Source organism: Heptranchias perlo, chromosome 13, assembly GCF_035084215.1.
Source record: "Heptranchias perlo isolate sHepPer1 chromosome 13, sHepPer1.hap1, whole genome shotgun sequence".
Classification (NCBI taxonomy): domain Eukaryota; kingdom Metazoa; phylum Chordata; class Chondrichthyes; order Hexanchiformes; family Hexanchidae; genus Heptranchias; species Heptranchias perlo.
In genome coordinates this window covers 30,694,833-30,720,697 of record NC_090337.1, presented here as the reverse complement: position 1 = coordinate 30,720,697, position 25,865 = coordinate 30,694,833, and the positions used below count along the sequence as shown (strand labels likewise).

The following is a 25,865-nucleotide window of genomic DNA, read 5'->3' as shown; positions in this document are numbered from 1 at the left end:
TCCCATCGACTTCAATTTTACTAGAGCTCCTAGGTTCCATACTCGATCAAATGCTGCCTTGATGTCAATTGCAGTTACTCTCACTTCACTTTTTTTATTTGTTCATGGGATGTGGGCGTCGCTGGCGAGGCCAGCATTTATAGCCCATCCCTAATTGCCCTTGAGAAGGTGGTGGTGAGCCACCTACTTGAACCGCTGCAGTCCGTGTGGTGAAGGTTCTCCCACAGTGCTGTTAGGAAGGGAGTTCCAGGATTTTGACCCAGCGACGATGAAGGAACGGTGATATATTTCCAAGTCGGGATGGTGTGTGACTTGGAGGGGAACAAGCAGGTGGTGGTGTTCCCATGTGTCTGCTGCCCTTGTCCTTCTACGTGGTAGAGGTCACAGGTTTGGGAGGTGCTGTCAAAGAAGCCTTAGCGAGTTGCTGCAGTGAATCCTGTGGATGGTACACACTGCAGCCACAGTGCACCGGTGGTGAAGGGAGTGAATGTTTAGGGTGATGGATGGGGTGCCAATCAAGTGGGCTGCTTTGTCCTGGATGGTGTCAAGCTTCTTGAGTGTTGTTGGAGCTGCACTCATCCAGGCAAGTGGAGAGTATTCCATCACACTCCTGACTTGTGCCTTGTAGAAGGTGGAAAGGCTTTGGGGAGTCAGGAGGTGAGTTACTCACCGCAGAATACCCAGCCTCTGGCCTGCTCTTGTAGCCACAGTATTTATGTGGCTGGTCCAGTTAAGTTTCTAGTCAATGGTAACCCCCAGGATGTTAATGGTGGGGGAATCGGCATATTTGGACCAAGGCTGTAATGAGGTCTGGAGCCAAGTGGTCCTGGCGGAACCCAAACTGAGCATCCGTGAGCAGGTTGTTTGTGAGTAAGTGCCACTTGATAGCACTGTCGACGACACCTTCCATCACTTTGCTGATGATTGAGAGTAGACTGATGTGGCGGTAATTGGCCGGATTGGATTTTTCCTGCTTTTTTGTGGATAGGACATACCTGGGCAATTTTCCACATTGTCGGGTAGATGCCAGTGTTGTAGCTGTACTGGAACAGTTTGGCTAGAGGCGCTTTTAGTTCTGGAGCACAATACTTCAGCACTACAGCCGGGATGTTGTCAGGGCCCATAGCCTTTGTTGTATCCAGTGCACTCAGCCGTTTCTTGATTTCACGTGGAGTGAATCGAATTGGCCGAAGACTGGCTTCCGTGATGGTGGGAATATCGGGAGGAGACCGAGATGGATCATCTATTCAGCACTTCTGGCTGAAGATGGTTGCAAACGCTTCAGCCTTGTCTTTAGCATTCACGTGCTGGACTCTGCCATCATTGAGAATGGGGATGTTTCCAGAGCCTCCTCTTCCTGTTGGTTGTTTAATTGTCCACCACCATTCACGACTGAATATAGCAGGACTGCAGAGCTTTGATCTGATCCGTTGGTTGTGGAATTGCTTAACTCTGTCTGTAGCATGTTGCTTCCTGGTGAAGCTACAACACAGGACAACCTGTTTAGCATGCAGGTTGTCCTGTGTTGTAGCTTCACCAGGTTGGCACCTCATTTTTAGGTACGCCTGGTGCTGCTCCTGGCATGCTCTTCTACACTCCTCATTGAACCAGGGTTGATCCCCTGGCTTGTTGGTAATGGTAGAGTGAGGAATATGCCGGGCCATGAGGTTACAGATTGTGCTGGAATACAATTCTGCTGCTGCTGATGGCCTACAGCACCTCATGGATGCCCAGTTTTGAGCTGCTAGATCTGTTCTGAATTTCTCCCATTTAGCTCGGTGGTAGTGCCACACAACACGTTGGATGGTGTCCTCAGTGTGAAGACGGGACTTCGTCTCCACAAGGACTGTGCGGTGGTCACGACCAATACTGTCATGGACAGATGCATCTGCGACAGGTAGATTGGTGAGGACGAGGTCAAGTAGGTTTTTCCCTCGTGTTGGATCGCTCACCACCTGCCGCAGGCCCAATCTGGCAGCTATGTCCTTCAGGACTCAGCCAGCTCGGTCAGTAATGGTGCTACCGAGCCACTCTTGGTGATGGACATTGAAGTCACCCCCAAGAGTACATTTTGTGCCCTTGCTACCCTCAGTGCTTCCTCCAAGTGGTGCTCAACATGGAGGAGGGCTGATTCATCAGCTGAGGGAGGACGGTAGGTGGTAATCAGCAGGTGGTTTCCTTGCCCATGTTTGACCTGATGCCATGAGATTTCATGGGGTCCGGAGTCAATGTTGAGGACTCCCAGGGCCACTCCCTCCTGATTGTATGTCACTGTACCGCCACCTCTGGTGGGTCTGTCCTGCCGGTGGGACAGGACATACCCAGGGGTGATGGAAGAGTCTGGGACATTGGCTGAAACTATTAATTTGATTTTCCATTAAATATATTAGCTTATGTACAAGTATTTATCATGTGAAACATTTTCAAATTTAGCTATACTTGTTCATGAGGCAGCACTAATATTCACATAGATTGAAATAATTTTATATGCAAATATTTATAAACCAGGAAATATTCGAAAAAAGTTTCGCACATTTGGAACCCCATTCTTAAATAGCGCACGTATAAAATGAAATCATGAAATAAAATTGACTTAAAATGATTCTGAGTATAACAATCATTTAACAGTCAGAATTTTCACTTTTATTTGAATGTGCACATCATTGAAAATTTGAAAGGGATGTTATAAGTTGCTATTGTTAAAAGGTCCATTTCTGACCCGATCCTTTCCAGTTATTAAAATTATTTGAGCTCTGGTACGATGGAATTTAACCAGTGGTTATAAACGAACCTTCAAAGTTTCGGTGTGCAGGAAAAAAAATCTATTGAAAGAGACTAGAATTCCATTGAAATGAAATTAAGAAAATCTGTATTTTGTTTCAGCTAATACATTGTGACTTTCACATATATATGCTTTGTAAATATGCAGATAGTGCTGCAGTTGTGGTTACTTGTGAGTTAATAGGTCTGCAAGTAACTTCAAGCATATGACCATTGACGAGTTACAGAGCAGTATCCCTTTCTTGTGGACTGCATAAATAGTATGCGAGAAAATGAGATAATACACATAACAATAAAAAGTCACATCTCATCAAATTTTAATAGTTTCTTTAAACATGTAGCTTTTTCTTTTCCAAATCAATCGTATTTCAAAATTAGCCTTATTTAAAAATGAATTCACCTAATTTAAAATCAAAGTGATACTTTCTCATGAACAAACAACATGGATAGACTGCCCCCCTTGTTAGGTTAGTATCAAGTGAAGTAGTATCAGTCCATACCTGTTCTGAGTTTAGGGCTTCCAAGTACTTTTGCTGCAGGGTAAAAACACAGATCAACAGAACTAAGCAACTATGTTCAGCAATTTCAACCAAAATCAGAGTCTCATATTGTGACCCCAATTCCAGTTATTTATAAAAAAAATATAAAATCAGCATTGCAAATTCAAATGTAAACACTGAAAACAGCTGAACACCCAATTTATACTGCAACCCCTGTAAAGAATACAGTCTTCACCCTGACAATTTGAATTAAATACTAAGAGTTTATACATAGGGATGTCTAATTGTTCAACTGGCAGACAGAATAACCCACACTTTACCCACATGTGGACCTTCCTTTCTCATTAAGTTTATAGCACAAGGTAGATTTTATGAATACATGCTCCCAGCTCACCTGAAGTGCATATTGGGAATTTGGGTACAGAGGTCAGAGCAGAAAATTTGCTCTTCAATTCCTGATATGTGCTCCTGCCTACACTAAGCTATGAAGCACAAGCACACTGTAAACAATATTGGTAGTGATCATAATTCTGTTAGTTTTAGCATAGTTATGGAAAAGGACAAAGATAGAACAGGAGTTAAAGTTCTCAATTGGGGAAAGGCCAATTTTACTAAGCTAAGAAGTGATTTAACAAAAGTGGACTGGAAGCAGCTACTTGAAGGTAAATCAATGTCAGAGCATTCAAGGGGAAGATTCAAGGGGTGCAGAGTAAACATTTTCCCACAAAGAAAAAGGGTGGGACTGCTAAATCAAGAGCCCCCTGGATGTCGAGGAGCATACAGGGCAAGATAAGGCAGAAAAGGAAAGCTTATGTCAGACACCGAGAAATCAATACCACAGAAAGCCTGGAGGAGTATAAAAAGTACAGGGGTGAAATTAGAAAGGAAATTAGGAAAGCAAAGAGAGGGCATGAAAAAATATTGGCAAGTAAAATCAAGGAAAACCCAAAGATGTTTCATAAATACATTAAGAGCAAGAGGATAACTAAGGAAAGAGTAGGGCTATTAGAGACCAAAAAGATAACATATGTGTGGAGGCGGAAGATGGTGGTATGGTTCTTAATGAATACTTTGCGTCTCTCTTAACAAAAGAGAGGGACGATGCAGACATTGTAGTTAAGGAGGAGGAGTGTGAAATATTGGATGGGATAAACTTAGTGAGAGAGGAAGTATTAAGGGGATTAGCATCTTTGAAAGTAGATAAATCACCGGGCCCGGATGAACAGTATCCCAGGCTGTTAAAAGAAGCAGGGGAGGAAATAACGGAGGCTCTGACCATCGTTTTCCAATCCTCCATGGCTACAGGCATGCCGCCGGAGGATTGGAAGACTGCTGATGTTGTACCATTGTTTAAAAAGGGAGGGAGGGCTAGACCGAGTAATTACAGGCCAGTCAGTCTAACCTTGGTGGTGGGCAAATTATTGGAATCAATTCTGAGGGACAGGATAAACCGTCATTTAGAAAGGCGAGGAGTAATCAAGGATAGTCAGCATGGATTTGTTAAGGGAAGGTCATGTCTGACTAACTTGATTGAATTTTTTTGAGGAGCTAGCAAGGAGGGTTGAAGAGGGTAGTGCATTTGATGTTGTCTACATGGATTTTAGCAAGGCTTTTGACGAGGTCTCACATGGCAGACTGGTCAAATAAGTACAAGCCCATGCCCATGGGGTCCAAAATTAGCTCAGTGGCAGGAAGCAAAGGGTAATGGTCAATGAGTGTTTTTGTGACTGGAAGGCTGTTTCCAGTGGGGTTCCGCAGGGCTCAGTACTCGGTCCCTTGCTTTTTGTGATTTTTTTTTATTCGTTCGTTCATGGGATGTGGGCATCGCTGGCGAGGCCAGCATTCATTGCCCGTCCCTAATTGCCCTTGAGAAGGTGGTGATGAGCCGCCTTCTTGATCCGCTGCAGTCCGTGTGGTGAAGGTTCTCCCACAGTGCTGTTAGGTGGGGATTTCCAGGATTTTGACACAGCGACGATGAAGGAACGGCGATATATTTCCAATCGAGATGGTGTGACTTGGAGGGGAACGTGCAGGTGGTGTTGTTCCCATGTGCCTGCTGCCCTTGTCCTTCTAGGTGGTGTCAAAAAAGCTTTGGTGAGTTGCTGCAGTGCATCAAGTAGACATATATTAATGATTTGGACTTAAATGTGGGGGGCATGATTAAGAAGTTTGCAGATGATACAAAATTTGGCCTATTGTTGATAGTGAGGAGGAAAGCTGTAGACTGCAGGAAGATATCAATGGACTGGTCAGGTAGGCAGAAAAGTGGCAAATGGAATTCAATCTGGAGAAGTGTGAGATAATACATTTGGGGAGGGTAAACAAGGCAAGGGAGTACACAATAAACGGGAAGATACGGAAAAGTGTAGAGGAAGTGAGGGACCTTGGAGTGCATGTCCACAGATCCCTGAAGGTAGCAGGACAAGTAGATAAAATGGTTAAGACGGCATATGAAAATCTTTCCTTTATTAGCCGAGACATAGAATATAAGAGCAGGGAGGTTATGCTGGAACTGTATAAAACACTGGTTAGGCCACAGCTTGAGTCCTGTTCTGGTCACCACATTACAGGAAGGATGTAATTGCACTAGAGAGGGTACAGAGGAGATTTACGAGGATGTTGCCAGGACTGGAGAATTTTAGCAATGAGGAAAGATGGGATAGGCTGGGGTTGTTCTCTTTGGAACAGAGGAGGCTGAAAGGAGGTTTAATTGATGTGTACAAAATTATGAGGGGCCTAGATAGAATTGATTGGAAGGACCTGTTTCCCTTAGCAAAGAGGGAAAGTGATTGGTAGATGGATTAGAAGGGAGCTGAGGAAAACATTTTTCACCCAGAGGGTGGTAGGGATCTGGAACTCACAACCTGAAAGGGTGGTGGAGACAGAAACCTTCAGCTCATTTAAAAAGTATCTGGATGTACACCTGAAGTGCCGTGACCTACAAGGCTACGGACCAAGTGCTGGAAAGTGGGATTAGGCTGGGTGGCTCATTTTCGTCCGGCGCGGACACGATGGGCCAAATGGCCTCCTTCTGTGCCACAAATTTTCTATGATTCTATGTTCCCATTGGCGGAAGGGTCAAGGACCAGAAGACATAGACTTAAGGTGATTAGCAAAAGAACCAAAGATGACACGAGGAAAAACTTTTTTACACAATGAGTGGTTAGGATCTGGAATGCACTGCCCGAGGGGGTGGTGGATGCAGATTCAATCATGGCCTTCAAAAGGGTGCTGAATCAGTACTTGAAAATAAAAAATTTGCAGGGCTACGGGGATAGGGCGGGGGAGTGGGACTAGCTCGATTGCTCTTGCATAGAGCCAGCACAGACTCAATGGGCCGAAAGGCCTCCTTCCGTGCTGTAACCTTTCTATGATTTCTATGAATATTGGTATGAAGCATTTAGAAAGAAAATCTTGCATTTATATAGCACCTTTCACATCCTCTGTACATCCCAAAGTGCTTCACAGCGAATGAATTACTTTTGAAGTTTGGTAACTTGTTTTGTAGGCGAGCTCCAAACTTAGTTGAAACTAACTGCAGTAAAAACTGCATAGTTAATTTAATGACCATTTAACATGATTCAACTGCAAGTTTGGATTAAATGTGATTTTATAGCTGTAGTAATACGAAAGCACAAATAATGTTTATTGAAAATCTTGTTTTCCTATGCTATAATACTTCTAAGTATAAAAGCATAAGTGCATGGCATTCACTAATGACTGGAAATAGCTTTTTCCTATTTGCTTTTATCAAATTTATACACTGATTCTGACCTTTTAATGCTGAAGTTCTAGATAACTTACATTTTAAAATCTATTTATTTGCATGTGAACTCCTGTGATTCCTTACCCCCAGAAAAATATCAATGTGTTTAACATAATTGTGGGATCTTCACGACGACACACCTTTTAACTTAGAAGAGGGAATGTGAAAAGACGGTTCAGATTTAACTACTTCACATAAAGCGTAGTGAATAAATGAAATGGACTGCCAAGAGAAGAGGTGGGATTTGATTGTACCAGCAACTCAAGAGAGTGTTGAATAGGTACCTGGAGAAAAAATTGCTGGAGGGGTGCAAGTGGTATTGTGCAATAAGATATTTTCTAGAAACTGGGACCAGCCAGAGGGACCACAATTGCTTTTCTGCTCCTTTACATTCATATGGGAGATAGTTCCTGATGGTTGTACCCTCTCAGTTCTGGTATCATCCTTGTAAATCTAAATAGAATTCATCAATAACTCTACTAAGGAAACAAAACAGAACTTCAAAGTTTGCTAATGAAACAAAATGATGTGTAGCAATGAATGAGAAGCAGATATTATTCATGTAGATTTGACAAAGTTCAGTGCCAGGGCTACAATTGAGGAATTGTACTAGGTGTGGATAAATGTAATGTAATATGTAGAGGCGCAGGAAAAAAGAGCTACAAGTACTTAATGAATGAGTATATTCTGATGAATCTAGAACAGGAAATAGTCCAAAGAGGGTTATGTTAGACATTTATTTGGAAGGCATGCAATTGTTATTTTCTTGAGTAAATCATCACTAAGCATATATTATTTTGAAAGGCAAAGTAACTGATTTTTATTCCGATAAGTCTAGAGCAGTTCATTGGGGTTGAGGTTTTGACTGATCAGGACTTTACAGTTAACATATTTGGGTTGTTTAGTAAGTTGACATTTTAACTTCACAGCATCGTATGTAACATTAATTGACTGGCATCTCCAAATTATCAGTAAAATAGTACCTACTTTTCCAAAGTAATATTTCAGTACTGTAACAAAATAAATGATGCGATTGCACTACAGAGACAAAGGATTGGCTAGCAACTCCATATTGGCAACCTAAACAGTTATTTTAAATTGTTAACTTTTACTAAATTATTTGGTTTAAGTGCAAGTAAAAGCTTGACTCCAAGATGTTGCTTCACAAAAACTAGGTACCAATTGGATAAACCATTCAATTCATGAACAGAGTCTAGGTATCTTGTTTAAAACACAACATCCCTGAAGCTGAAAGGGGGAAAAATATGCACAACTTTTTCTTCTAGCATGTGATATTTTGCAAGCTGACTGTTCTTTCCTTACATTCACACTTTGTGCTGAAAATAAAAGGTTACTTTTTACTTCTGTTCATTCCTTTAACAATAAAAGTAACAGATTCCTATTGCAGGAAGACTAGAAATGAAATAGCATTAATTGGAGTCGAGGTTGATAGAGACTGGTCTCATTCACAATTGCAGGTTTCACCCAAATTGCACAACTAATTTTTAATATGGACTATTAAACAAGATAAATATATTTTGTGTGAATTGCAGGTGTAGCACATAAAAAAAATATCCATCCCAAATATCCTAAAATTGGAAAATGAAAATAAAATAAATGTTCCCACAAACTCTTTTCAAATTAGACATGGCCTATCTGAAGCAATTTACATTTGGGTGTATGATACTTTATTTTATCATAGCATCATAGTAGGTACATCACAGGAGGAGGCCATTCAGCCCATCGTGCCTGTGCCAGCTCTTTGAAAGAGCTATCTAATTAATCCCATTCCCCTGCTCTTTCCCCATAGCCTTGTAATTTTTTCCCTTCAAGTATTTATCCAATTCCCTTTTGAAAGTTATTATTGAATCTGCTTCCTCCACCCTTTCAAGCAGTGCATTCCAGATCATTACAACTTTGCTGCGTAAAAAAATGTTTCCTCACATCACCTCTGGCTCTTTTGCCGATCACCTAAAATCTGGGTCCTCGCGTTAATGACCCTCTTGACACTGGAAACAGTTTCTCCTTATTTACTCTGTCAAAACCGTTCATGATTTTGAACGCCTCTATCAAATCTCCCCTTAACCTTCTCTGCTCTAAGGAGAACAACCCCAGCTTCTCCAGTCTCTTCACATAACTGAAGACCCTCATCCCTGGCACCATTCTAGCAAATCTCTTCTGCACCCTCTCCAAGGCCTTGATATCCCTCCTTAAGTGATTTTATTTATGTTTAAACAAAATAGAAAACTCAAATATTGTAACATGAGCAATGTGAAAGTGTAAAGCTAAGTTAATTGAAGATAAAATAAAATGATTGCACAGCTGAAGAAGGAATATGAAATGCCACTGTTCCTTGCAGTTAAAAACATGCAGTCTTAAGGACCAAGAAAGATAGGCATCCTGGTTGGTTAGATTCTCATGCTGAAGCAAGGCTACTTAACAAATTATGCTTGTTATCTGGTAAGGCCACATAACACAAATTCTAGTTAACTATCATTTTCAATATCCCCCAAAAGTCTAGGAGGTTCTTACTTCAACTGACACTGTAAAAATATACAATGGTGGCTTTCACACATCCTACTGTAAGACTTGAGCACTATACAGCTTCAAGTGCTAAATAGATATGAAAAAGATGAACAACTGAACCATAACTATGGGAAACATGTATAAAAAGGGTATGTTTGTCAAAAGGTCTATGATGATGATTAAGTAGAATTCGTTTTTCTTGTGGCCTTAACATGGGAATGCATGTGCTGCTTACCTCTAGTTCAGAGTTTATGGAAGTAGCATCTGACGAGCTACACGAGGACACGTTTGCGTGAATAACTTGTTTTGGAGGGTACATTGGTGGATCGTGGACAAACAGGGTATCCGCTCTTTTTCCTCTCTCTGTACAAATTTGTCCATCTCCAGGTAATCTTTTAACACCAAATCCAATCTACAATTACAAGCAAGTACAGTAAACATAGCTGAAGACTGCTACTGTGAAGACCAGGATTGCAATGAAAGCAACAGCTAGCAAATAGTTCTCATTCATGTAGAACAGGAGTGCTGAATAACCAGTAAATTCCTGCATTTCACATACTGCACAAGTTAAGGACTGCCAAAAGAACTACTTAACCACACAGTACAGATCCACTTTAAACAATCTTACGTAATTTAAATTCAACTAAATAAATTTCAAAACAAACAGAAATAACAAAGATATTTTTATTTATTTGAACATTTGCATTCCAATTCCATCGACACCAGCTACAAGACAAATATTAATGATCAATCATTAAATAAGTTGATTAGATAAGTTAAAAAATGAAATATCACTAAACCCACACCATATGATTCTTAGTAAAAGAACACTATTGGGATTGAGATGATTTCCCAAACAGCTGCAAAATTGCAAAGTAACAGAAAGCATGGGTATAATTTTAATATGTCGGTGGGATGGCGGGGGGGTCAATGGGCGCGCAGGAAACCCGAAAAATAAATCCTTACCTCTCCCCACACAATCACGACTTAACTGATGGCCCTTAATGCGGCTTCGAGGTTTGCCATCTGAAAGCTGTGCAGTGGGCAGACTGCGCATCTGTATGACCTGCTGTGCTGGAGTGCCTGTATTTAAAGGATCAGTGGCTTTTGCTAGACAAAGGAGGAACCAAGCAAAATGGAGCAGCAAAGGGGCAAGCCAGCTCCAAGATTCAGTGACGCCTCGCTTGAAGTTCTGCTGGCTGGGGTGAGGAGGAGGAGGGAAATATTTTACCCGGCAGACAGGAGGAAGCACCCTGCCTCTGTCACCAAAAAGGCCTGGCTCAAGGTAGCTGAGGAGGTAACCAGCAGGAGCAACATCTCTCGCACTTGGGTGCAGTGCAGGAAGCGTTTTAATGACCAACTAGGTCAGCAAAAGTGAGTACACTTACTGATTCTCCTGCATTCTGTGATGTACATCAAACCGCACTCCCCCAACCCCCTCACATTCTGCACTGCCAAGACTACTCCATCACATCACTCCTCACACCCACTTAAGGCTCTTCGTCAACTTACCTTCACTTCCTGAGCACTTCCTCACCTCCCTATTTGTGAACCCACCACTATCACTCACCCCAATCCTGATCCAATGTGATGTCTCTGTCTGATACTCACCCTCTGATGCATCTCTTTCATGGTCATCCTCACCCAAAGCAATGCATTCATCGTCTGACTACTTCACCCTCGCTCACTCACACGTCTGTACTTTCTCCTCTTGTAGGAGAAGAGAGCTCAGAATGCACGGGAGAGGGCGAGGATCGGAGGGGACCACAACAAATAGTGGTCCTCACAGACGCGGAGGAGGAGGCCCTGGAGATCAGCCGCACCATGAAGTGTCTGTCCGTCGGGGTCGCCGAGACTGGCACCCGACAAACCTCTGGTGTCACAACTTTAACATTCATCACACACAACATGAATTGATTATAACAATGATTGGCATGTTGAACACCTAAGTTTTCTCATCACAACATGACATCTGTGATGATTCTTAATATTGCCTACTGTTCTCTTCCAGGACCTCAGCGACCGAAGCGATTGGAGACAGCAATTCCTCAGAGGAGCTCCCGGCCTCTAAGGGTGCACCATCACATCTTAGCGTGCCATTCACCAGCGCAGATATTCACACCTCAATGGGTCCTGGTAGTCAGTTAGTTGGGTTGTCACCTGGTGAGTCACCACACACAAGTGAGCACGAGCAGACACTGGTGGCAGGAGCAGCTGTGGAGAGTCTGCGTCAGTGGGCGCGCTCCTCTCCAGGCTCTGCTAAGCTGGATGCAGATGATGAACCCTGGGGGCCATTCTTCAAAAGGAGAATGATGGAAGGACAGGAGCACATCTGCGAGGTACTGGAACAGGTGCCACACACACTCTACGCAATAGCGGCGAGGATGGAGGAGTTCACCTCCAGCATTAGTGAACTGGTGGCACAGGTACGTGTGAGAATGTCTGAGATAGTGGCGCAGGTAAGTGCGGGAATGTCTGCGATGGAGAGAAGGCTAGCCTCCAATGAGCTTCAAGCATAGCTCACAATCGAGTCCATTCAGGCCCTGACAATGGGTGTGTGGACTCTGGATGCCAACATGTCTGCCGCCTTAAACAAGCAGACAGATACTTTAGAAGTGGCCATACAAGGCAACACTCATGTCCTCCAAACTGCAGGGTGGCAGGAGTAATGTGGGCCTGGCCCAGGAGAGGGACGATGGCGAAAGGGGACATGGAAATGGGGACACCACTCAAAGCGCTCCCACGTCTCACCTGTTGGCCCCCCCCCTCAACCAGTACCCGCAATGCTGCCTCCTCTCCAGGTGGCCGAGTCTGCCCCTGCACAGGTGCACAAGGAGCAGTGTTTGGCAGGGCCCTCACGGGCTCCAAAACCCAGAGGGCGTAGGGCCAAAGCATCTCAGCAGTCAGGGCATGAACATGAGCAACCCGCCACTACCGCTGCTATCGCCACAGGGGATGCACCACGTAGAAATAGTCGGAAGCAAAAGGTTTCGTGATCACGAAGGGTATGCACAAGGTTGTCTGACAGACTGTCATGTTTTTCATTTATATTTGGTTTTCGTTAAATTCCCATTAAATGTTAGCTTTCTCACCACTTCTGCCTTGTCTTGCCCACTCGAGTCCCTTTTGTGATAGCGCCCTTTCATGTGCTTCATCATGAATGGCGAAACTTGATGCCACCCAGTGGGTGCTTTTACAGTGGGTGTATGTGTAGTTGCAGAACTGTTTTGTGCAAGGGTTGGGGGGGGGGGGGGGGGGGTGGTGCTGGTGTTGGTGGTGCTCGTTCCAGGTGGTCTGAGGGCTGGCCTATCCTCACTTTACAGATGTCTTTATGAGAATCGGTCAAATATTAATGACTCCCTGGCATCACGAGCAGCCAGGCGAGGCCACTGCTCTGCCGATGGGTTGCCTGTCCTCCTCGTCCTCCTTGTCCTCCTCCACCTGCTCCTCCTCCTCCTCAATGTTGATGGCAGATGTGGATGCTAGATGAGGGCATGGGGCCTCATCCACCGGTAACCCTCTCTGTTGCGCGATGTTGTGCAGGACACAACAGAGAGTAATTCTACCCACTCTCGATGATGCACATTAAAGCGCTACCCCGGATCGATCCAGGCACAAAATCGCATCTTGAACAGTCCTATCGCATGTTCAGTGACAGACCTGTTGGTGATGTGACTGTCGTTGTATCAATGCTGTGCCTCGCTGATCGGGTTTCTCACAGGTGTCACGTCTGCAGGGGATAGCCCTTGTCTCTGAGGAGCCAGCCCTTAAGTCTGTTTGGTGCGTGGAAGAGAGCCAGGATATTGGATTCCCACAGAATGAAGGAATCATGGCAGCTGCCAGGGAATCTGGTACAAACATGAAGAAATCTTTTCCGGTGGTCGCAAACGAGCTGCGCGTTGATGGAGTGATATTCCTTTCTGTTGGTGAACAGTCCCGGCTCTTGTGGAGATGCTCAGATTGCGATGTGTGTGCAATCAATTGCACCCTGCACCCATGGGAAGCCAGCCAGACAGTGGAAACCCACTCCCCTCTCAGTCTGGCTGAGGTCATCCATGGGGAAGTTGACATAGTGGGACGCCCTGCAAAACAAACCATCCATGACCTGTCTTATGTACTTGTGGGCAGACGGCTGAGACCCCCTGGCGATGTCACTGGTGGTGCCGTGGAAGGATCTGGAGGCGAAGAAGTTGAGGGCAGTGGTGACTTTAACTGTCACGGGCAATGCGACGCCACCAAGCCCAGCCAGGAGCAGCTCTGCATGAAGAAGCGTGTACATATGTGCGACCACCTGGTGACTCGCTCTCAGCCTTCGTAGGCACTGCTCCTCAGAGAGGTCCAGGAAGCTCAACCTTCGTCTGTAGACCCTCTCACAAGGGTAGTGCCTCCTAGGACGTTGGGCCCTCTTTTGTTCCCCTCTCTGCTCTTCTGCAGGTCCCTGTGGGACACCTCTGTCTTGTGGAGCTGCAAGTGGCGGAACTGCATGCCGTGCCTGGCGAGGATGGTGATGTTCCTCCTCCTCGGATGTACTGGTGAATGCAGCCATTGCGCCCCCCATCCTGATGGTGTCAGTTTGAGGGGGTCCAAAAAGTAGGTCAATATGTGTAAACAGAACAATTCTGAGTGTGAACCAAGAATTCTCAGTCTAAACACAAAGAACTCCCAGCCAAAAGTTTGTTTGAGAGAACTGAGTGCCCTGCTCCAATAACTCACCTTTTATCCCTATCTGTCAAACAGGGATTCAAATGGCCAAATGGCTGCCAGCTGCAACCCGTCTAGGTTTCCATGTGCTTCACACAGCACAGGAAACACTTTGAGGCAGCATTTAAATCGTTTCCCTGCATCAATAAAAATATAAATCACAATTCCAACGACCTTAACTACGTTAATTGTGGGTTTAAATATCGTCCCGCTGGTTTTAATTGCTGGCGGGACGTCCGGCTTCCTGAAGCATGCGCGCACTCAGGTGAGTCTGGGTCATGCACATTTTGCGGCAGGTTGGAGCCGGGGTTCCTTCCCGCTCCGAAAATCCCCAATTTTGTTTGCACCTCCACCCCCCCGCACCCCTGCCCTCAACGCACCCGGACTTCAGAGATAAAATCGTGGCCCATGTATCTACATTGTACAAATATATCTGAAGTCTTGTCCCACTCTGTCATAGTCCCAGTATTATCTTGGTTATAATGCTAGTCATGTTTGGAATCCACATATGCACTACTGCCATAAGGTTAAATAATTGAGCAGCAGTGATATGCAAGGTAGCACCACGAAGTACAGTGTCTAAACTTCTGCTTTAATTTATTCTTGCCCATGGATTTACCAGTAATCCTTTACTTAAATAATATTGCTGTTGGAAAATAATTTAAGATTACTTTACGACAATAATTATATAAATCAACTATAGACCACAACACATTTTAAATGCTTGATAGTCCTATAATTTTTTTTTATCTGGGCTGTCCGTAGGAGAAGGCAATGTGCATGCCTCAGGGAGGGAATAGTCACCCTCACTCACTCCCTCACATCTGCTGGATGCTTAAACAGACATAAGTGAAAGCCCCTGAGCAGGTCACCTAGCTGTCAAGACCCAAAAAAAAGAAATTAAAAGAAACTATTCAGTCTCCTGTGGCATTGCACACGGGGAGTCAAGACCAAATGCAGTATTCAGGTCAATCAGGGTTAGAGGGTGGGGGGATAATTAGACCCAGGCAAACTTTAGAGTATAAATCAAGAGTGAAGGCCCAAACTAACTCCAAAGCAAAGCAGAGTGAGTGAGGTGAGTTTCACTCTGCTTTGTTCCAGCATCAGGTCGAGCCTCGACACTGAATTCAAGCTGCAGGCACAAATTCATTCCTCTTTCCACAGTGAGCATGATGATCTTGAAAGATATTTCCTGCTTTGATAACATAATTGATAATGGCCCCAAGAACATGGAACTGCCAGAAAACTATTTTTTTTCCTAGTGTGCTGGTTGTTGCATTTTCTGCATATTCAAAAAATGTAATTACCAATGTATTGGCTTCATAATTTATTTGATAGGTTCCTAACACAATTTAACAGAAAGCAATATTCACCAAAAACAAAGGGATAGTTTGACATTGAAATGTTGTATGCATTTGACTGACTTATTCTAGCCCAAAAAAAATCAACAAAATTCTAAAGTTTACATACAATCCCTTTTATCAGGATTATTCAACATCAGAATAAATACACTTAATTCAACAAAAAAAACACAGCAATATATAAACCGACCCATTGGCCCAGATTTTCCTGCAACGGGGAGATCAGCGACTTAGACAGTAACTTTAGCCATCTATTGCGCGATCAATAAGTTCCTCCATATTTTCCGCATTTGTAATTAGAAAATACCGCAGCAAGGATGGCGGCAAATCGGAAGTAGTGTGTCAATTTCTTTCCAGCGATTCCATGAATATATCAACTGGGTGGCAATTTTAAGGTTTAAAATGGTCTTTTAATGCAAATCTGAAGTATGGTACCCATTCAAAGTGCTACTCCCACCAGGCCGATCTCTTCTTAGTAGAAGATCGGCCTGCTTCTGTTTAGAGCAAGTCATGAATTTGACTACAAAGATTCCATAGGTGTGCCGAGCTTGTTTTCTTGCCTCAGACTGGCCCAGGTTTAATCGTTTGAGCGATTGAAAAAAAAATTATTTGCTATTAAACACACCGCTGCCAGGCCAGCAGCGCCAATATTTTAACTCCAAGTGGCAACAGCATGAAAAATGGCAAGAATCCAGCAAAATCACACTTGCCATTGTTTTCAGTGGGGGGAGGGAGGCGGGGGCACGGACCTATGAAAATCAGCTTCCAACTGTTATCAACGTGGGATAATGGGGAAGTGGCGCAAAAGTCACAGGAAAATATGGAGTGCCATAAGTGATGGCATAAGTCACTTACTCCATAACTTCCTCTTTCTTTTGAGCCATTCAAAGGTCCCAATGTCGTAGATGCACCATTACAATGACGCAAGTGTCCGGGAAAGTCTAGGCCGATGTAGTTATGGGAACAATTCAACATGGAACAACAAATGAGATGACTGATACTTTCGATAAATGGAACTAATGTTTACATTTTGGTACTAGTTATTGCTTTACCTCTTGTACTGGTTCAATACTCAAATCCATATAGTGACCCATTTCTGCCATCTTGCGTAAATATCTGTTGTTTTGGGGTATGTTCAGTGGCATCCAGTCCGAACTCTAAAAGGAATCAATAATGTATTTATTTTAATTCCATTCTGACCAACCACTTCACTGAAATGTAACCATTGGAGGAGTTAATCATATTTTAAAAAGTTACAGAAAATCCATTTTGATTAATGAAGCAGAATTTGAAAAAAAGATTAAGATCCCATAACCCTCACAGAACTAAAATTGTTTACAAGACTACCTCTATAGTTCACTCTAAAGTGCAACTATAATGGTTTAGGTTTCCAAATTCTCATAATAATTTAAAAGAATGCTGCAATGTCTTTATGCAAGATACAAAAATAATCTAGCTCCAAGTTTTCCTTTTTTTATCTCTACAGAATTCTGCCCCCTCCGTCACATCCTTCAACATATAATCACAAGGGCACACTCCAACACCTGTCTTTCTCATTCCAAACACAGTCAATTCTTCCTGTGCTTACTTCACATCAGACTCTAACATCATTCTCATCTCACTTGCAGAACTAGCAACACCCCACGGGACTCCTTCACTTCACATTCCACACACTTGACTTTCCATTTATCACCTCCCCATCCTGATTCCATCTTGCTTCTTCTCCAGCTTTCAGCAGATGCACAATATTCAGAAGCCCTACCCATCTCCACTTTCCTTTTCAAGAGCCACTCACTACCTTGCCTTCTCCTCCTGCAGGACAAAACAGCTCATAATGTGAAGGAGAGCAGCAAGATTAGGGGGAGGAACAACTGACATCATAGCTCTCACCCAAACCGAGCAGGAAGCACCAGAGATTAGTGGCCCGGGTAAAACCATGAGAATCGGGGAAGGCGTGGCTAGGGGTTTAACTGAGCAGGGCGTCAACATATTCCATGTAACCCTTCAATCACCTCAGCAACTATTCAGCCAGTTTGACAACATCAAGCTGCATTCTGAAGACAGTCAGCTACTGATGTCCAGCCTCTCAATGCCATCCTAACTCTTGTTCCTTTTCTCTTTCCTCTGGATCCTTCTCAGCATCTGGACATTGCATAAGAACACATCTCGGAGGAGGATGATCCTCCTGAGGATGCACCGTCACACGCTCCATCCCTCCCAAACACCAGTGCCGACATTGGCACTCCGCCTGAGTTAGACATTGAGGTAGAGGGGACTGCACGTGATGAAACACCCAGCATCAGTGAACAGCAGCAAGTAAAGAAAGAAAAGACTTGCATTTACATAGCATCTTTCATGACCTCAGGTCGTCCCTTTAAAGCCAATAAAGTACTTTCGAAGTGTAGTCGCTGTTGCAATGTAGGAAACACGGCAGCCAATTTGCGCACAGCAAGCTCCCACAAACGGCAATGTTATAATGACCAGACAATCTGTTTTAGTTATATTGGTTGAGGGATAAATATTAGCCAGGACACTGGGGAGAACTCCCCTGCTCTTCGTCGAAATAGTGCCATACGATCTTTTACGTCAACCTTGGAGGGGGGGTGGGGGTGGCAGACAGGACCTCAGCTTTAGCGTCTCATCCAAAACACGGCACCTCTGACAGTGCAGAACTCTCTCAATACAGCACTAGAGGATCAGCCTAGAATTTGCACTCAAGTTTCTGGAGTGGGACTTGAACCCATGACCTTCTGAGTCAGAGGCTAGAGTGCTACCACTGAGCCACCGCTAATACCGCAATGGTGGCAGGGACAGCCTAGAAGAGATCTCAATGGAGGGTGAGGTCCTCGCCCAGCAAAGATGAGGACTTCAGGGGTCCAGCTATGAAAACAAAACTGCTTGCCTCTGATCTGTGGAAGTGATGAACCCCAGCCCCATTGGAGTGGCAGTGGCACTATGGGACCAGTATGTGTTGCGCCCTCTCAGGATGTCAGCACGTCTGCTCCTTCACCAACCCCTCAACCAGTACCTGCCATTGTGCCAGAAAGTCAGCTTTTCGGACTGCCCAGGCAGCAGTCAATGTGCAGCAGTTTGCAGCTGGGCCTTCGCCAGCCACGAGAACGTCAAGGGTCCCAAAATAGGCAACAGCAGCCTTCCACCAGCTTTGCTGAGGCCACTAGGGGAGCACCTTGTACGAATAGTAGACTTAGTAAACCTTTTAAGAAAAGCAGCATGGGTTGACACTTGGGTAAGAAATTATTTGAAGGTAATTACTGTGTTTGCTGTTAAATTCATCACCTTTATCAAATTTCGCATTTTTGTCTGCAATGTTGTTTTATAGCAGCTTCTAGGTCTGCACTGTCAGTATGTCATTGGTATGGAAGTTGGCTAAATGATTTTAATGTTCTTTAATGCAAGATTAAGGGAGTGATGAAGGATGTAACATGGGACTGTTAATGCAGAGGGGTTTTGTGTAAGTTTTCAGGGCAGGGGAATGAGCAGGTCACCAGAATCCCTGTCCATTAACTCATTCCTCAAATCTCTTGCTGCAAGGCTTTGAAGTGTAGCTCCTTCATCTGCTGCATCCTTGCCTTCATCCTGGTCTTCCTTGTCCAATGAGGGCTGCTGCCCTGCCTCCTGCAAATGCAGGCCTCTCTCCATGGCAAGGTTGTGCAGTGTGTAGTAGACCACTATCATGAGCTTCTTTGTGAGGCATCTTGTAGGGAGCTCCTAGGCCTATTGAGACACCCGAACCTTTTTTGAGGAGTGCTATGGTGTGCTCAATTATGATCCTGGTGGGCCTATGGCTTCGATTATACCTATGATACTCAGGCATGGTGGAGTTATGAAAGGGTGTCATGAGCCATGTATACAGGGGGTATCCCTTGTCCCCCAGTAGGCATCCTGTCATGTTCCTGAAAGGCTCGCATATTGGGGAATGGTTGAGTGCCTCAGAATAAGGGAGTCATGAAAGTAGCAAGTGAAAACTTACAAACTTGCATTATTCTGTTTCTGTGAACTGCATATTAACTGAGTGGTAGTCCTTCCTATTTACAAAGGTTGCTGGCTTGTGTTCTGGTGCCCTGATAGCAACATGTGTGCAGTCTATGATGCCCTGGACGTGAGGGAAGCCAGTCATTGCTGCAAATCCCTGAGCTCTCTCCTGCTGACTGTTGAGGGCAATGGGGAAGGTGATGTCCTGGTTAGCCCTGGCGAACAGGGCACAGGTGAACTGCTTAATCCAGCTGTGCACTGCAGACTGGGATATGCGGCAGATGTCCCTTATTGCAGCCTGGAAGGAGCCAACGGCAAAGAAGTTATGGACTGTGATGACTTTTGCATCCACTGGCAGAGCACGGTCCCCTAGTCTAGCAGGCAGCGCGTCATGTTGCAGGAGGCTGCGGAGGTCTACTACAGCCTGCCTGGTGAAGCGCATCCTCCTGATTAACTGCACCAGTTAGATCCAAGATACTCACGCGTGGCCTATCCTTCCTGTGTGCTGGGTATGGCCTCCTACGAGCAGCTCCCCTCACCTGCTGTCTTCTAATGTGCCCAGCTGCTGCTCGTGCTGACGGCCGAGGCTGCTGCTGCTCCTCCTCTTGCTCCACCTCTTACTCCATCCAAATGAAACTAGCAATAATGGCACCCATGATAAGTAGATAGAGCTTACTGAAGGTAAGTGAGGCAAAAAATGTCAGAAACCAGAAATCTGGCAGCTGGAAACTCTTGAAAGTACTTTGCATCAATGAATTACTTTTGAAGTGTAGTCATTGTTGTTTTGCCAGCAAATGCAGTAGCCAATTTGCACACAGCAGGTCCGACAAACAGCAAATGAGTTAACTGGCCAAATAATCAGCTTGGACAGTGTTAGCTCAGGGATATATGTTGGCCAAAACACTTGGAGAACAGCTATTCCTTCTTTGAATACTGCCATGAGATCTTTGATGTCACCTAAACAGGCAGACGGGGCCTCAGTTTAACATCACATTCAAAAGACAAAGCAGCACTCCTTCAGAACTGTCCTGTAGTATCAGCTTTTATTATCATAGTATCGTAGCGGGCACAGCACAGGAGGAGGCCATTCGGCCCATCGTGCCTGTGCCAGCTCTTTGAAAGAGCTATCCAATTAGTCGCATTCCCCTGCTCTTTTCCCATAGCCCTGTAATTTTTCTCCCTTTAAATATTCATCCAATTCTCTTTGGAAAGTTACTATTGAAAGTGCTTCCACCACCCTTTCAGGCAGTGCAATCCGGATCATTAAAACTGGCTGCGTAAAAAAATATTTCTTCATGTCACCTCCAGCTATTTTGCCGATCACCTTAATTGTTCTCTGGTTAACGACCCTTCTGCCACTGGAAACAGTTTCTCCTTAGTTACTCTATCAAAACCGTTCATGATTTGGACACCTCTATCAAATCTCTGTTGTAAGAAGAACAGCCCCAGCTTCTCCAGTCTCTCCACAAAACTGAAGTCCCTCATCCCTGGTACCAGTCTAGTAAATCTCTTCTGCACCCTCTCTAAAGCCTTGACATCCTTCCTAAAGTGTGATGCCCAGAATTGAACACAATACTCTGGCGCCTAACCAATGTTTTATAAAGGTTTAGCATAACTTCCTTGCCTTTGTACTCTATGCCGCTATTAATAAAGCCCATATGCTTTTTTAAACAGCCTTCTCAACTTATCTTGTCACCTTCAAAGATTTGTGTATGTGCACCCCTAGGTTTCTCTGTTCCTGCACCCCCTTTAAAATTGTACCATTTAGTTTATTTTGCCTCACCTCCTTCCTCCTACCAAAATGTATCACTTCACACTTCTCTGCATCAAATTTCATCTGCCATGTGTCTGCCTATTTCACCAGTCTGTTACTATCCTCCTCGCTGTTTTCTACATTTCTGAGTTTCATGTCATCTGCAAACTTTGAAATTATACCCTCTATACCTAAGTCCAGGTCATTAATATATATCAAAAAGAGCAGTGGTCCCAATACTGACCCCTGGGGAACACCACTGTATACTTCCCTCCAGTCTGAAAAACAACCATTCACCACTGCTCTCTGCTTTCTGTCCCTTAGCCAATTTTGTATCTACACTGCCACTGTCCCTTTAATTCCATGGGCTTTAATTTTGTTAACAAGTGGTATTTTATCAAATGCCTTTTGGAAGTCCACATACACAACATCAATCGCACTACCCTCATCAACCCTCTCAGTTACTTCATCAAAGAACTCAATCAAGTTAGTCAAATTATGTGCTTACATCCTGGAATGAGGCTTGAACTCAGATGTAAGAGTGCCAACAATGCGCAAAGCTGATGCTTATAGGGAAATGAATGGAGCTCCCCATAATTGTGGTTCGAGAGCCTGAAAAGCACCTTGTAGGGGGACTCCCATTTCAGGCATTCCAGCATAGCTTCAAAGGGGAGCTAGCAGACCTTTAGCAGCTGTTGGTGCTGCCAGGGTATCATGCACTAAGTGCCAGAAGCCCCACTAAAATCATTAAATTATTTGGCCTTGCATTATGGTGCAGCATCAGCCACTTGGCCCCTCTGCCAGGACCACAGAAGCTACCTCAAAGGTTTGCTATAGGACAAGAATCAAAGCAAACATTGAATTTGAATTAGGTGAACCATATTGTCACCAGACATGTCTAAACTATACCAAATGTACAAGAATAATTTCTTTTACTCAGTATATCATACTATTGAGTTACTGTATTTTTTACTGTTATTTAGATTGAGTTTACTCTTTCTTATTCTCCCCGAGCTGGCTGTTTGACAAACAGATATCCTGTGCTAGGTGTGTGGAAGTGTGTAGTATTTTATTTCTATAAAACACCACATTTTGTGGCCTGGCTGCAAATAGAGCAAACTAACTTGAGTGAGATAAATTTAAGCAACAGGCAACTCACGGAAATTTACCTCACAACCATTTGGTCAGCAGGCACAGATTCTGCCAATTGGATTGAAAGGTTATCAGAGGTGAAAATTGATGTGGAAGTGGCAATTGTTTTTCTATGCAATCTCCTATCTCTTAGTGTAACAAATAAATAATTAACAAAAGTTCTCTTTAATATATACTTACATGCAATTTATTTTATGAATATCTCCTCTAAACAATGGGAAGGGAGCAATTGTGTTCATTATTATTGACTTTTATAGTACCTGTGTTTCTGCTTGAATATCTTCTTCTTCCACATCCTGTCCAGGAGATTCCAACAGAGAGATTGTATCAGATTCTACGACCACCTCTAAACCCCACTGCTGACGAGTAGTTTTATCTTCCAGGAAACATGATAAGAACAGTATCTGGTTGAACGTGGTTAAAAAAGTAACATCTGAATTAGTTGCATCAATAGTTACTAATGACTAATTTGTACACATTAAACTTTCATTCTTCCATGGGATGATGTATTTGGCTTAAGAACTACTCTGGACATATAGATTATCTAGTGTCCAGACAGAAGTCTTCTTTTCCTCTATCGCTATTTTCCTTTCAATTTCTAAGTTTTCCCAAAACTAAGCTTGGAGAGCTGCTGCAAGGTGTTAATTGCTTTGCAACTGTCCAGTATCCGGTGTAAGAAAACAGGGTAGGTTAATTTACTCATCAATATTACATTTGAAATTTTTCTTTGAGGCAATGCGTCCCCTCCACAATGCTTACTAGTCAAAATTAGGAACATGCCCTGTGAGGAAATCACCAGAAAGACATTTTATCTACCGATATCTAGAAAGCATTTTGTAAGAAACTGTCATTTGTATGTATTTCAATGGATGTTAAGAAATGTGGTTTTGTTACAGTGTGTGTTTTGAGGGTGGGTAAGACTCAACTCTGAACCTTTTTGAGAATGTTTGCAATTGCTCATCCTTATATTAGTGTAATTGGATGAAATCAAATTAAAAAGGTGGCTAGGTGAAGGAGTATAAAAATGTTTAAAACTGCAGTGACAGTGATAGAAAGGTTCGACATACCATTGACTGTTGCTCTGTATTTATAGTTCGAACTAAGTGACACCATCAAACACTCCAAGGTAGGACTGTGTCAGAGGTCAAATTCAGAACAATCTTTCCACACATTTCTCAAATATATGATCCAATCACGACCTCAGAAGCATCCACTGCAGGCCTGGCAAAGTGCCACTTACTAGGAGTGGCATTATTCATTTTGTTTAAAAATATTATCTACTTTGATGTGCACCACACTTGAAAATAAACACAGTTCTATATATTTAGATGAGTTTGCAGTCCAAGGCTCCCTTGTTGATCATAAATGTCAGCCGCATCATGTCCCTAATGACAACTCTGCTCATGTATCAGCACCATATTTTCAATTTTCCACTTTCTCTAACTTAATGGACTAGGTGTGGTTGCCAAATTTTGCCTTTAACTAAAATGCAGTTCCTGGTTGCAGGAATGTGCTCACATTTATTAAACCTTTGGAAAATGGATTCAGGGTGTAACAAGCGACCACACAATTGATTCACGTCTACTGAGAATTGAACCAAAACCCTAAGCTCAAATACGATAGAACCCTGTTTCGACAGAACATTAAAATATGGCATTAAACTGTTTGAAAGAATAAAATGAAGTAAGACTGTATCTTTGGCTATTTGAAGCATTATATTATTGTGTTAAACCAAATATATCAAACCAAGGTGGTTCTAACAAATCTAGTTCCAAGAATGTTCCCTCAGTTACATTTCTAGATCTTAAGAAAAAACATCTCCCATTTGAAAAGGATACAGCAAGGTCTAGAGCTGCACCACCAAGGAAGATAAGCAGCCAGGGTAAAGCTCGCAGGATGAACTCAGGGTCTTTGTCATGTGCCAGAATGGCAGCAGCATACAGTACACTCCCCAGAAGTGAAAAGATCAGAGCCCATTTACGGAGACTGCAATCAATCTTCCCCCTAGACTGTAAATTAGAAAAAAAACATGATTTAATATCTTATAAACACTTCAATGGAAAGGAAAATCGGGCGGTGTGTATAATGGGCTAACCCCTATAACCCACTACCACCCGTTTAGCACCCCCGCCAAAGTTGAATTTCACCCACAATAAATTTCCCATCTCAGAGAGCGTGATCAGCCATCAAGCAACTTTGACCTAAGTAGCTTCTGGGTACAAAGAAGGCGAGCCACTCTCATTAAAACTGTAGATGTATCTGGTCAATTTCATATTTTGGTCACTCCCCTAACACTGAGACAAACAACTTTTCTTCAGTTACAGCGAGCTGAAGTGAATCTTTAAATTGCATTTACTCCGTCCATTTGAATTTATATAAAAAGATACAATACACGACAAAAACTATCATCACAGCCATCACATCCAGTACATTAGGATAAGCAAAGGTATTGTTTATACCCAGAATTGTCTGCAGAAATCCTAGTATTGCTTTCATCATAAATTAGAAATTTCATAGTTAGATGTTTCTTTCACTCAGATTGGCTGCTCCTACTTACTGCCTTTAATATCAGAGGAAATTTTGATGTCCAGCCAATGAAAACTGCAGTCACCCCCAGTGTATAGCCAATGATTTCTGTGTTGTCCTATAAAAACAATAATTTTTAAAAATTAATGAACGAATAAACATTAATTATATTGACAGATGAAGGATCAAGCTACAACCAAACTTCATTGAAATCTCTTCAGATTTGTCTCCTGCTAATGTCAATGTAGACTGGGAGTCCGGAGTCCAGAGCAAGCATGGACCTGTGAGAGACCAGGACAGAGCATCAGAGCAGGTAAAAAGCGAGGCCCAGGGACTAGGCCTCAATCGGGAGCCTGGAGTCCAGAGCGAGTGCGGACCTGCAAGAGACCAGGGCGGAGCATCGGAGCAGGTAAAAAGCGAGGCCCAGGGACTAGGCCTCAATCGGGAGCCTGGAGTCCAGAGCGAGTGCGGACCTGGAAGAGACCAGGGCGGAGCATCGGAGCAGGTAAAAAGCGAGGCCCAGGGGGCGAGGAAAAATCCTAAAGTGAAGTCAGCACAAGGAACGGAACTGATTGGTATGTAGCTGGTTGGTGAGTGTTTTTTTAGTCTTTAGTTTAGTTCTGTTAAGTTTATTTAGTAGTTTAATAAATCGAGGCATGGCAGGGCAGCTCAGACCAGTCGAATGCACGGCCTGTGTCATGTGGGAACTCCAGGACGCCTCCCGTGTCCTGGACAACCACATGTGCAGGCAGTGTCGTCAGCTAGAGGAGCTCGAGCTCCGGGTTTCGGAGCTTCAGCAGCAGCTG

The 25,865-nt window shown here is 43.6% G+C and overlaps 1 protein-coding gene across 2 annotated transcripts in view; it reads right to left on the bottom strand.

Annotated features, from left to right (window-relative positions):
- Positions 1–25,865, bottom strand: part of tmem44 (transmembrane protein 44) — a 54,592-nt gene that overhangs the window by 3,272 nt on the left and 25,455 nt on the right. The window contains exons 5-10 of one of the 2 annotated variants that reach the window (XM_067995268.1): positions 25,091–25,177; positions 24,372–24,542; positions 22,794–22,937; positions 16,688–16,792; positions 9,809–9,985; positions 3,282–3,314 (exon numbers count right to left, since the gene is read on the bottom strand). In XM_067995268.1, the coding sequence (XP_067851369.1) occupies positions 3,282–3,314; positions 9,809–9,985; positions 16,688–16,792; positions 22,794–22,937; positions 24,372–24,542; positions 25,091–25,177 (717 nt within the window). The remainder of the gene's footprint in view (positions 1–3,281; positions 3,315–9,808; positions 9,986–16,687; positions 16,793–22,793; positions 22,938–24,371; positions 24,543–25,090; positions 25,178–25,865) is intronic. The other variant, XM_067995269.1, reaches the window with a different exon arrangement.